Source organism: Pezoporus flaviventris, unplaced genomic scaffold (genome assembly GCF_033815535.1).
Source record: "Pezoporus flaviventris isolate CSIRO_AGI_PZ_B2104156 unplaced genomic scaffold, CSIRO_AGI_Pfla_v1 ptg000050l, whole genome shotgun sequence".
NCBI lineage: Eukaryota > Metazoa > Chordata > Aves > Psittaciformes > Psittacidae > Pezoporus > Pezoporus flaviventris.
Window position 1 is genome coordinate 2989849 of NW_026892598.1, and position 13239 is coordinate 3003087.

The window sequence follows — 13239 nt, forward strand, 5'->3', positions numbered from 1 at the left end:
CTGTGAGAGCTAATCAAGGCCTTCACAAATACTGAATTGTTTATATATATTGCTCATAAATCAAAAGATGGACCTCCTCTCCCCACCTCTCCCTGCCTTGCTTTTCGTTAATTAATCTTGTGGTTTAAGGACTGATCTTTGGATTTTCATTATCTGAATCATGAGACATTCAAGTTAAGAATATTGGAAGAGCTCGTTTCTAACTGAGCTTAGGGCTTTCATAATCCTCACCTGACCTCTAGTGTCTTTTCGCCTGCTAGATTCAGGTAATAACTTTCCTTTATTCCTCTTGTGATAAGTAAATAAACAGAAACTTTCATTCAGTTTTCTGTTTTGGCTTGATGTCTTCATTAAATGCAAGATAAAAGTATCATCACACTTCATTGATAAAAAAACAGAAACTGACATCCTAGATATTCAAGCTCAGTTTGCAGTATTTCTTGTCTGGACAAAAACTTGTATGTTCCCAGCTGTCTTAAATGAAGGACAGAAACAAATTTCTGTTTGATAAGTAGGGGGTTTTCTTCAGCTGGCAGTACTTCTGTCTTCCTTCACTTTCTGAAGCTCTGCTCCAACAGAGCTCTCTTTAATACTTTTTGAGATCTCAAGAACCCCTGCTCCTTACCCAGACCTGGTAGTCACCTTCCTCATCAGTGGCATAAAGGTGTTGGCAGGTGCCTGGTGAACAGAGCCTGTATAGCATAACGTATGTGGTAGTGTTGGTGCTGTTGTCCTGGTTACTGTGAAGTGACAGTGGAACAGATATGTTTATATTTCAAACTGCCTTTTCTGGTGCACTCAGAGCTTTTATTTTAACACCTGTTTGTGGAAATTAAGCTCCCTACTCATTTTCCAATAGAGACGTTAGATCCCCAACCTATTACATGAATAGGTTAATGTAATAATTAATGTTAATGCTCGTTTTTGCCTACTATTTATTATTCTGTGAAATTTCATTGTACTTTTTGATACTGATAGCCCAGTTGAAATTTATGCTGGTGATCATAGGCTAGTTAAGACCAAGTTCAATACTGTCAATCAAAACAATAGGATGTGAATGCATCAAAATTGGGTATTCTTTTTCTTGTAGATTTTTTTTTCTGTTAGCTGACAAGCTTTTTTCTGTGTCCACTGTCAAAAGAACTTGAAAGTAAATGGAAACATTAACAATTCGTAGAAGCGCTCCTTGAATTTATTCAAAAGTAACCTTTCTGTTTTACAGGAAAGTCGAGTGTTAAGGACGGTGCCTTTGCTAGCAGCTTGTCTCCCTCCAGACAAGTGTAAAATTGTGGTTGGTCGACGTTTCAGTGAAGACAGGTGAGTGAGATTGCTCATGCAGTTTCATGTGTTCTGTAAATTATGGAGATATTTTTCTAATTTTTTTTTTTTTAGTAAAAACACACAGTGTTCTAAATTTTTATGTTGAGTGTGCACATTCACTTGATACCAGCGTTTGGTTTCCAGCAAAGATAAATTACATATAATAGTCAGAAACACTTCATATGTCGTCCTCTAAGTCGTAGCTTTTACTGTCTCAATTTTGTGCTCTTGGGAAGTTTAGGTGGCTCCTATACCTCTCTTAGCTTTTTGCAGTTCTGTTCTAACCTGGTATTAGGTTTGTCTTGGTGTCCTCTTGGTTCCTTTTGTGTTAGCCTTGTCTGACAAACTATTTGGTATTACTGAAATATAAGTAATAGTTTTCCCTTGAGTGTGGGAGATTGTACTTGAGAAGGGAGTCCCGTGGTGAAAAACTGTTAGAGAATGTATAATTTAAAAATCTTTTCTCCTTAAAATTAATTATAAGAAAGAACAGCTTTCAGAATTTCTTTTATTATTCTGAGGCCTTGTATAATATTGGTCTCCCATATCGTATCTTTAGTCTTCATTAGAGGAAGCTAAGTCTTAGAAACCAGTTCTTGGTAGAAATGCTAATGACATTACTACACAGATTTTCAATGAAAGCAAATAAAAATCATGAATACCGATGAAATAAATTAATTCTAAAATTGAGTTTAATCTTTGGAGAACTTTTTGTAGAGCTCAGTGAATAAAAATGTCATAAGGTGATTCAGAATTTGTGCTCCCGCACCTTTGTGCTACCTGCAATAGTAGCTAGAGCACATTAGAAATATATTGGTTTTCTATTAGTATTCTATGCTAAAAGCTGTAGTAATTAAGAAGTTCCAGGCTACAGGGAAATTGTACTATCTTCCCATTAAACCTGAAAATGAAGCAACTTTTCATACTGATGTGCACAGGGTGGAACACTATCAGTGCAAGAAATAGTATACTATTCTGCTTCTAGTAAATTTCCTTAGATAATTTTTTTTTTTTTTTTTACAAGTGACGATTACAGTATTAAAGCTTCCTCAAGTTTGAATCCAGAGGCATTTCTCTAACCTAAAGGGAGTAATTTCTCTAACCTAAAGTATACTGTTTAGGTCAAAACCAGTTGTGGAATATCTCAGCCTCAAAATAGTTTAAATAGATTCATAATTACCTAGTTGCTGTGAGGCTTTTTTGCTGTAAAACATACTGGGGATGGTGAAAGAAATTGAAGGTTTCCTTCCTTAGGTTAATATGAATTTTGGTGATCTGACTCATCCAGATGCAGGGCCAAAAGTAATTAGGTGGTAGTCATACATTACGGGGTAACTGGGATGATTGAAAAGTTAAGCATTTAAGCCTCTGATGTTTATGACAGTGAGATTGAAAATAAGGATAATTATTTTTTCTAAACTTGTGTTTGGATGAAAGAGTGAATGTAAAGCACACTTTTTTATTTTACTTTTTTTTTTTGTTAGCATATCCTTTACCCAGTTCTACCTTCTCAGGTCACCATTTCTTGTGATCGAAATCTGATAGAGAAATTATGTAGATTACCTTACTCTTAATTGGCCTATATTGCAGAACAGCTAAAGAACCAACTTTTGTGAGTCTTTCCAGAAGCAGACAGCTAATCAAAGCTTTTTGAAGTTGGTATCTTCAACATATAACTGGCACAGTAATTGTAAAGATGAGAAGTGATTAATCCAGTTGTTTTGAAGTGCTAACTTTAGATTTTTCCCAGTCATGTCCATTCTTCCTGCCATCTGTCATTTTAAGTCTACTGAAAGTATGTAGTGTTTGCAAAGTGACTTAGCTCAACAGATGGCATTTCTGAATTAAAAGACCAGGTCTGGGGTTTGTTTTTTTGTTTACTTTTTAACTTTTTTTTGTATTGATTACATTATTTTCAGATATTAGGGTTAGTCTTTGATGTGCTAAAATGATTAAAAGTGAACAGCTTAGTTATGAGTACTTACTGAATATTGGTATTGTAAAAACAGCACTTTTGTGAGTTGTTAATATTTTCTGTTCAGTTCTTTTTACAGATATACAATGAACCCAGTATCACAGTAGTATGGCAGGCAGGGGTATGGGAGGGTGGGGTTATCATCACTGCCAGATTAGAGATTGAATTTTTATGTAAAAGTGTAGAGCACTTGTTTGTGTGTCTGACATACCTTACTCATATAGATGCTGAGCCTGTTAAATATAGGTACATTTTATACTTTGGCTAGGAGAACAGCATAAACAAGCAAAGGACTCAAATCACTTGTACTAAAATTTTTAAAACTTTTCTGTGAAACAAGTTTTCTTACTTGCACAAGGTCAGGATGATTCCATGGTAACTGGAGTTTTCGCTTCTGACTTCATGAAATGACCATGTGTCATGCAATGTACACTGAAAAATTTATAGTAAAGATTAGCCAGACCTATCTAAACAGTGGTAGGATCTGGTTAATTTCTAAATTGACAGTAGTTTCAGTTATTTCTATTAATTTATTTATAAAACTGTTGGTTTTGTGGTGTTGATGTTGCAAAACACAGGAATATTTAGAGTGATTACAACCTTGACAAAATATGTTCTACCAGTAAATTTGACTAGAGGTTTTTCTAGCGGCCTGTACTATAGTTTTTTGAACCTTCTAGAATAGAAAATGTGAAAGATTTAAAAGTTATTTGCTCTTGATATCTCAAAATATTTTTATCCTGTATTCATGAAACAGATGGATTTTGTAACTGGTTATAATAATTGTAATCTGTGTAACTTAATCACCTTCATTAGGAATGGTAGGAAAGTGTTTATATGCATTTTTTTACCATTGAATTAATTTTATTTTTTCCTCTCTCACTTAGAAACATTGCTTTTCTCATGGCTGCAGTTGCTGTTTGCTTCTTGTCTTTTTTTTTTTTCAATTCTGTTTTTTGTACTAGCATCTCATGCCATTCATATTGGTCCTTTTCTGCCTGTCAGCATTCAGATGTGCATAATTTTCTTTCCCTTTTCCACTGCCTTCCTTGGTACATTCACATGTTGGAAATTACAGATGGCTTCTGTCTTTTTTTCCATTCTTTAAGTCTTCAGCAGCACAAATCCAGATAATATTTCCTAATGTTTTGCCTCTTATACTATTACTTAATATGATTATTTTACAAATCCCTGACTGTTTTCATTGGCTACCACCTATCCAAGCCCTTTGTGTTTGACTTAAGACTTCTAGGTCTTCCTTAGTTGTTGGTATCTCAAATTCTCTAGGATTAGTTAGGATGACTTCTGCTTCATAGTTCTTGATCAAGACCTATTTTTATTAAATCAGTATCTCTGGGTCAGTGCTTCTGCTTATCAAAGGCATATATAATTCTTCAAATGTAGTGTTCTTTTAGATTTCTAAATATTCTCGCCTCCTTATGAGTAATTTCTAGCACCTTTGTACTTTCTGCTCTTAGTCAGTCATCAGATGGCTTCCAGTTTGACAGTGTTCACTGCCAATATTATTAGTCCCAAAAGCCACTTCCTGATGTCCACTGGTGTATCAGAACTTACTTTCTGCAATCACCTTGTTCTCTTCTTCTTCAGTTCTGCTATCTTTGCAGCTAAAAAATACATTTTCATTTAAGTCAACCCAGCGTATTTTACAGCCTTCACTGCCACCCATCATGATTTAATTCCTTGAAAAATGCAGATATTCCTCCAACTATTTTGCTGTCTTTCCTCAATATTGATGATTTTTCTAGGATAATAGTGACAGAACATAGTAATGTGGGTTTTGTTCTTGTTTTGTTGACTTTCCTTCATTCCACTCTGCACTGGCAAAAAAATTATGTTTCTCTCCTCCATTTCTTTCTTCTATGTTACATATTTCTTCTATTGACACTTTATCTTCTGATTTCTCTTGGCCTAGTTGCCTCTCCTCTATTAGCTGTCTTTCAAAACCTTATTTTAATGGTGGGATATCTTCTACATTTTTATATTCTCTTACTGTTCTGTTTCTGTCCCTCTATCATGATTGTGACTTGGAAATGATGTTCTTTTCTGGTTCAGTTTTATGTATTGTGATTGTGATATTATGTATTATGATTTTTTGATTTTGCTGATTATCTACAGATGTGGTGATATCTTGGCCAAATGATGAAAACTTGAACTGCTCTTTTGGAGTAGGAGAGGTCCTAATTCTCTAACATGTTCTGGTAACTGTTAAGCTTGAGCTTACAATTCTTGACATGACTCTCATCTGTTTCAAATGCTATAGCATTCTTTTCTTTGGACTTGGTAAACATAAGAGTCTTTTCCCATGAAGGTCCATCCAAAATCCTGCTGAACAATTGTTTTGTCAGCTTATTTGAACTGCTTTGACCTGGTTGTTTTACAAGTCAGTATGCTATCTCTTGTCAGACTGAAAAGAAATACACTGTTTTCAGAGCTTTTCTTTGCCTGGTGCCCCATCATACCACTCACTCTTGAAATGTGTACTTTTACCTCCTGTTACTCAAAGATGCCTGTTTGGTTTTGACTGTTAGTTGACTTTTTCGTGTGGATCTGTTGAGGCCTGATTGGTTGTCCTGGAAACACTTGTAGCTAGTCTTTGCTTTACCTCATTTTGCCATAGATTTTAATATGCGCATGCAGAATCATAAGTCAGTCTTCAACTATACTGAAAATACGTGAGGTTTGTGTTCAGCATTATATTTATTATAAGTTTCTTAGTCTTTTACTTAATCTGTTTTAGATTTAGTTTATTAATTACTTTGATAGAGACTAGGTATTTTTGGGCTTACAACTCCTCAGTGAACTGATGATGTCTGGTCTCAAAAAGTGAGGGCTTCAGTGCTTGAATAATACAAATTAATTCATTAGAATTTCTACCTCCAATTTGCATATGCAGTTGTAATATTACATATGCTAGTGTAGCAGGTACTATTTTTAGTATATCACGTTTGTGCCTTTCTAAGCACATTAGTGTGTGATTACATGTGCAGGAACATACATAGCTTAAATCAAATTTGGTCATGAACATATGTGTTGGTGTTGGAACACTGAATGTCTATTCTTTTCCTCCTCCTGCTCTTCCACCAGATAAATTTGCGCTTTTTTGGAAAACTATTTCATAATGAATTGCATTCAAGTGATGACACTTAGAAAATGTTTCACTGAATGTTTTGTTAAATATCCTACAAGGGCTGGCTGACTTCAGCACTAAATGTTTGAAATTCTGACTTTGGGCATTTTCAGCAGTAAATTTAAGTGTACGCAACCCGTTTTAGCAGAGCCTGTTTCCTGTGTGTTACACTTGCACTGGGAGTACTCCAGGAAAAGAAGTCTATTGAGCTCCTAGTAGATTATGAAGTTTGCACAGTAGCAATGATAAAGGTGATAAAGGGGGACCAAGATGCCCATTTGGCACACTTGAAAGAAGATCACATCCAAAAGTCTGCCCAGTAAAATATGTTCAACAATAAGTTTGGGTTTTATGATACAGATTGCAAGCCATGCATTGAAAATGAAATGTTGTCGTTAGTACACATGACATAGTGAGCAAAAGCAATTAAAAAGTGTGGGGGAGGACAGTAGGGTAGCTAGGGCATCTATCGTCTCGATTTGTCTAGGTAATTATTCTTTCCTGAAGGTAGAGTTAGGGCTAGTTTATATAGCTGAACATACAGTGAGCAATATGATTTTCTGAAACTGCGGTTACAGAAACATTTACATTTGAAGGATGTTTATTGTGATACTCTTTATAGAGACATGGTACTTTGAATACATTCTTTGAGCAGTAGATTTGATATTCACTGTGAACATATTAGGGAAAAAAACAACTATAGTCTTATGTTCATTAGTAAAATATAACTTCTGGAATTTGTGTTCTTTTTAGGCTACTAATAAACTTTTTGCAGGCAGTTGTTTCTGAATAATAATACTGTTTGCTCTGCAGGCATTTCTGGCATATACTGAGCAGAGATAGCAACTGTATCTAAAATCTTAATGTAAAAAATTTTAATAAATTTGGTATTATAATTTTTATATATATATAGTCATATAAACAGCCTTATAACTATTGCTTTTACTTTAATTTCATAGTTTGTGGCAGTTTGGGAGGGGTGATTTTGCCTTTTTTTTTTTTTTCCGGGAAGGTAGTCTAATTTTCAAGCCTTCTCTCTTTGCAAATATTCACATTTCTGTAGTTAGCTAATTCTGGGCATTGAGGTAAAATTCTGCAGTGTAACGAATTATCATGAACAGGAAAACAGATGCAAATATCTCTGCATCCATCAGCTTGTCATTTAGGACAGTGAGGGGGCAATTGCAAGTTTCTTTGCATTGCTGTCTGAAATAAAGCTATGCAGATCTCCAGTACACTCTGCACATTATATTTGCTAGCTCTGCTACAGTTAAGTAGTTTAGATCAGAAATTAACTGGGGACTTGAGAAAATTTGTAACTTCAACCAGTTTTGAAATAATAAAATGCAAGTTATTTGTTTTAATTTTATAAAGCTGTTTCTAGTAATTCATACTGTAAGTATGGTACTTTTCTACTGCTTGTTCATGAATAAAAATATTCTTACTGTATCCAATATCAACTAATTGAGCTTTATCACTTACCAAATAATCTAAAACTATTTGCAACATATGGTTCTGTATTCAGTCAACTTTCTTGTAAGGCTTTTTTTTAATGTACTTCAGTGTCATTGTGTTTATTAAACTAAATATGTACCTTTTTACTCCTTGTCTCAATCAACGAGTAAATGCACCCAGAGATCAGTCTGTTACAACAGCATGGGGTTGGAACTAGGTGATCTTTAAGATCCCTTCCAACCCAAACCATTCTATAATTCTATGAACTAGTGCAAAATTTATACTGATTTCTTTTTGTTTGTCCCATTGAGTACAAAGTAGCAGTTATCTGGTATTAGTAATTTCTTCTCTGTTTAACTTTTCTAAGTGAACTTTGTTGCGGATACTTGGTGTTAATGGTAAAATTAGTTGCATTAGCCCAAATTACAGATGAGAAACAGATGTGTTACTTCTTGAAGCAGAACTTGGACCTGTTTTGGAGAAACAGTAATGGATGTAATTTATTTTAAAGGGATGTGGCATTTTTAGGTACACTTATTGCTGCTACTGTTTTAAATATGTGCTTTTATTTCCTGAGCTTCAGTTTCTAATTTTCTTGTATATTTTTGCTGTGTTTAGGGGTTTTGTTCTGAAGTTTTCTCTGTACAGTTCTCTGCTTTGTTTTCTTGATATACCTGAGATACTCTTTTCCTAGTATTCTGGGGGTGCAGCTTTGAAATTCCTTCCTCTCCCCCTTGCTCCTGACTGGGGTTACGTTGCATTTTGAGTTTTTTTCCCTACTAGAACAAGTTGAAGGTTACTTTTGTCTCTGGTGATGACACTTCAAAAATTCTTCATCAGGGGAGTTGGAACTAAATGATCTTTAAGGTCCCTTGGAATTCTAACCATTTGTCATGGTTTAGATCCATCCAGTAACTCAGCAGCACGCAGCCACTCACACCCCCACTTTTGCTCTCCCCCTGGCAGGATGGGGAGGAGAATTTAAAGAATGTAAACCCCATGGGTTAATATAAGAACAGTCCAATAACTAAAGTACAATATAGTAGTAGTAGTACTACTACTACTACTAATGATAGGCAGAATAACAAGAAGAGGGAATATAAAACTAAAAGGTAAAAGAAAAAATAGTAAACACAAGTGATGCACAGTACAATTGTTCCCCACTGGCGGACCAATATCCAACCTGACCCGAGCAGCTCAGTTTATATACTGGGCATGATGTGCTGTGGTATGGAATACCCCTTTAGCTAGTTTGGGTCAGGTGTCCTGTTTCTACTTCCTCCTGACTTCTTGTGCCCCTCTTCACTGGCAGAGCATGAGAGACTTAAAAGCCTTTGTTGCTACTGTGCATGACATGTTGTGCTATGGAATGCCCCTTTGGCTAGTTTTAGGTCAGGTGTCCTGTCTCTACTTCCCTCTGGCTTTTTGTGCCTCTCCTCACTGGCAAAGCAGGAGAGACTGAAAAGACTTTGTTGCTACTAAGCAGCAACTAAAACATCAGTGTGTTATCAACATTGTTCTCAGTCTAAAGCTGAAAACATGCACTAGCTGCTAGGAAGAAAAGTAACCGTTTACAGCTGAAACCAGGATACTATTCTATTATTCTATTCCTCTTTTATTCCCCTTCTTCAATGTGCTTGTTTTGGAGAGAAGTACAGGCTTTTAGAATGTGTGTGTGTTAAAATCCTAAATTTTAGCAAACAAGTTGCAAATAATGCAATACAGGTATTTCAGAAAATGTTTAATTGGATTTTTGCAGATGTAGAAAGGAATTTGTTACTGAAATTAAGGTTTTAGGTTACTTAGAGATGTTAACAGGTGGCTAGCTTGTGTTACGTAAAAGGCAAATTAAGATTCAGTGAAAATCTGTAAAAGTCTGCTAGAATTACTGCAGTTCCTCCAGCTGCTTTTTTTGTACAGGTCCTACATGCTGCTTGAGAAAGGATTAGAATTCTTAGGCTGGATGTATTTGTTAGAGAAGTGATTTAGCCCATGGTTATGGCATCTAGGTATTGCTAAATTATGCTAGGATTCTCTAGCAGTTAATTACTTAAAGAAACTGGGTATAACTTCGTGAAATGATTGCTGCTGCTGCTGTTTCATAGAAAGAATGTTCATTTTCTTCATAAGAAAATTGTGTATTGATTTTTCTTTTTTTCCATGATGCTAGATAAACCATAAATTTTTTTTGATAACTCTTGTATGAGCAGCATGGAAAGAGGTTACTTGAATGCAGTGTAAAGAAAAAATGTATCTACAGTAGAATGTGGCATCCTGTGTTTTAGTGCATAATAATCTGTTGTTGGATTGTGTTTTGTGGGTGTTTTTTTATTTATTTTTATTATTACTTTTTTTTTTTTTTGCAGAGGAATGGGGAGAAGTTTGCAATAACGTCTTCATTGAGGAAGTCATTAAATATTTGAGGGAATTGGTATTGAGGTCCACTAAGAAAGCAAACACTTGCCAAGATAATGGCTCATGCTTTTCATTTCTTGACAGGACTGTACCTTGGGCTGCCATTTAATTAATTTTCAAAGCTGACCTGCCCCTGTTACCAAATATGGCTGTTGTCATATTAGTTAGAAGACTCAAGTTTTTAAATGTTGAGATTGGTTGAAAATTGTTTTTCTAGGAAAAAAAAGTAAGTATTAGTACTCTAATAGTACAGACAGGAAGTAGTTATCCTTTTATTACTAGCTTATGTTCTATTTTTATTTTAATTTAAGCACAGTACACAGTGAAGAGAAATAAATTGAAACTGGTATAATAGAAGACACAATAAACCCAACCCATTATTACCCATTATTCCTTTTTATTCTAGTTTATTAAGTGTTGCAGGCTAGCTCCACTTGTGACAGTAACAAGAAACTTGGTATGACATACTAGGGTGCTGGTAAAGACAAACTTACCTCTGTTTAATTTACATATTTATGCTGTAGGAACCAATGGAGGCATTGGTAACAATGTTTTTCATTGGGGAACTTTTCAGAGTTTTTGCTAATGAAGTGTTTTATATACAGGTTTTCATAGATCAAAAAGAATTATTTAATAAGCTGTATTTATGACCTTTTCTCTAGTGGATGGTAAAATATTTACTTGTAAAATTACAGTTTCCAAAATTTAAAAATATATCTCATGATTTGATCTTTTGACCAAGATAATTTTTTTATAGAATTGATCTGTTTAAAGGGGAAGAAAAATTTCAAATTGTGCTAGATACCAAATGTCATCTATCTACAAAAAATAACTAATACGAAAATGCTTTTTTTCCCCTCTTTCTGGGTATCTCTTATGCTTCAGTTCTGATCCTAAGGGACTGTTTCCAAGTGTGGAGATGATAGAGGTTTGTTGCTGTTAGTTTTAATCATTTTATTACCTTATGGGAATTATTTAGATCAGTATTCCTACAATCTTCAGGTGTCAGGAGTATTGAGAGAGGCAAAGGCACATACTTATGACCAAGGTGAAATAGTAAAAATGATGAGAAAAGCTGAGAAATTCCCATTAACCTGATGTTTTCCACCGATAATAAATAAGTGTCTGTTCTGTAATATTAGAACTGTTTGCCATGAACAGCAGTGTTGGATTTTTGAAGTTTGAACACTTACGTTTCGCACTGGCAAAGTTTAATAGATCCCTGTTGAATTAAAAACATTTAGAGAGAAGCTGAATATAGATGTGTAATAAAATGTTTATGATACAAAAACTGGATTATAATGAGATAAGATAGTGTTTAAATTACGCATCTCAAGAGAATGCATCCCAGAAACAATGAAATGCCACTTGCCTTAAGTACAATCATGAGAACATACCAATCTGCTATGGCAAAGTGGCCTGATACAGTTCAGGCATGCATGAAAGATATGAATAGTTCTGCTTACCAGAGATTGTTGTCAGACTAAATGGATTATATAGGTCTGCAATGCCTGCTGCATACCAAAATGAAGGCTGAACAATGATTTTGTATGAGAAGCAAGTATTGCAAGTATTTCTGTTATACAGTTCAAGACCATAGTTGCACATTAACATATCTTTCAGATCACATCATCTTTTTAAGCTGTACGTAGCTGTCAGTCATGGAAATATGGGTAACAGGTAAGAAATTTTGTAATGATGTATTTATAGAACTAGAAAATTATTATCTTGAGATTGATCTTAATTTTAATTGTTGCAGTAAATTGCTACCTTGATTGAAATGGAATACTTCAACTGTAAATGATTAAAAATTGTTTTTTCTTGGGAATTTCAACATTGTCTAAAGTCTACAAACGGCTTACGAAAACACACAGCTAACAATATGTAAAAATGCAGCAAGTACAGTGCCAGGAATGAATTTCCATAGGAAAATCATGTGTTATTTAGTACCTCCTTAAGAACACTGGAAGCATGGTGTGTGTATAGATGATATTCCTTCAGTGTCATTCCATTACTTGAAATCATTACCTTAAGATCAACTAAAAACCAGTGTTGGCATTTGATATTCATAACAGACATATATATCACAGCATAGCTGGAAAAGTAGGGAGAGAAAGATCCTCAGGATGCCACTGTTACTCCCCTATGAAAGTGAGATCAGTTGCATGCAGCAATGGTATTAATACTATGGACACAAGAGGCTGCAGAATTCTCAGCGGGTCTGTTTTAACATGTAAACTTAACTTATTACCATTAGAAGGCTTGTGAGGTTTTGTCCCTGTTTGGTTGGAACCTTCATTGCTGCAGTTGTACTCATTATTTCTTTTCTTGCCCTCTGTGGACACAGAGAATAGGTTATTTCCTTCCTCTTGTGCCTTTGGAGACTATTAACTAGGTTTCTCTATGGTGTTCCCTACAACCTTGGTTTATTCATTTTCTCTGTGTCTTGCTGTACTTTTCAGTAGACATTCTCCAGCTTGTTAACACCTGTATGTTTGTGGTTCTGCATTTTTTAGTTTCATTTTGTAAGAAAGGACCCTGTTTTAACTTCAGTAGAGTACTTTTTGAGGTGACCTATATTCTGACATAACAGCTGACTTGTTTATTGATGCTGGTTGTATCGCCCACATGATTTCACTGAACAGGTCAACTGTGAAATTCAATTTTTTGAGGTTTTAATTATTCCTGATTTTATTTATAACTAATTTTTCCCATGGATTAAACTTCACTTTAGTGGTTCATTTTGGGCTTTTTCTCACTCCGATATTAATGTGCTTATTTTTCACGTAGTTTTCATGGAACTCACTTAGACTTGTTCTATGCTTTTATAACCATCATTATCATCTTAGTGAGTGTTGTATCAATATTCATATTTGCTTATAGTTCTTATATTTTTAGGGTTTATGACATCAGTGTTAGGATTTGG

General features: G+C 34.8%; 1 protein-coding gene across 5 annotated transcripts in view; it reads left to right on the top strand.

The window, feature by feature from the left end:
- Nucleotides 1-13239, top strand: part of DTWD2 (DTW domain containing 2) — an 87939-nt gene that overhangs the window by 29652 nt on the left and 45048 nt on the right. For all 5 annotated transcript variants that reach the window (XR_009746090.1, XR_009746091.1, XM_061468696.1 and 2 more), the window contains exon 3: nt 1223-1317. Coding sequence is in view for 3 of the 5 variants with exons in the window: in XM_061468696.1 (XP_061324680.1) it covers nt 1223-1317 (95 nt within the window). In the remaining 2 variants the exon portion in view is untranslated. The remainder of the gene's footprint in view (nt 1-1222; nt 1318-13239) is intronic.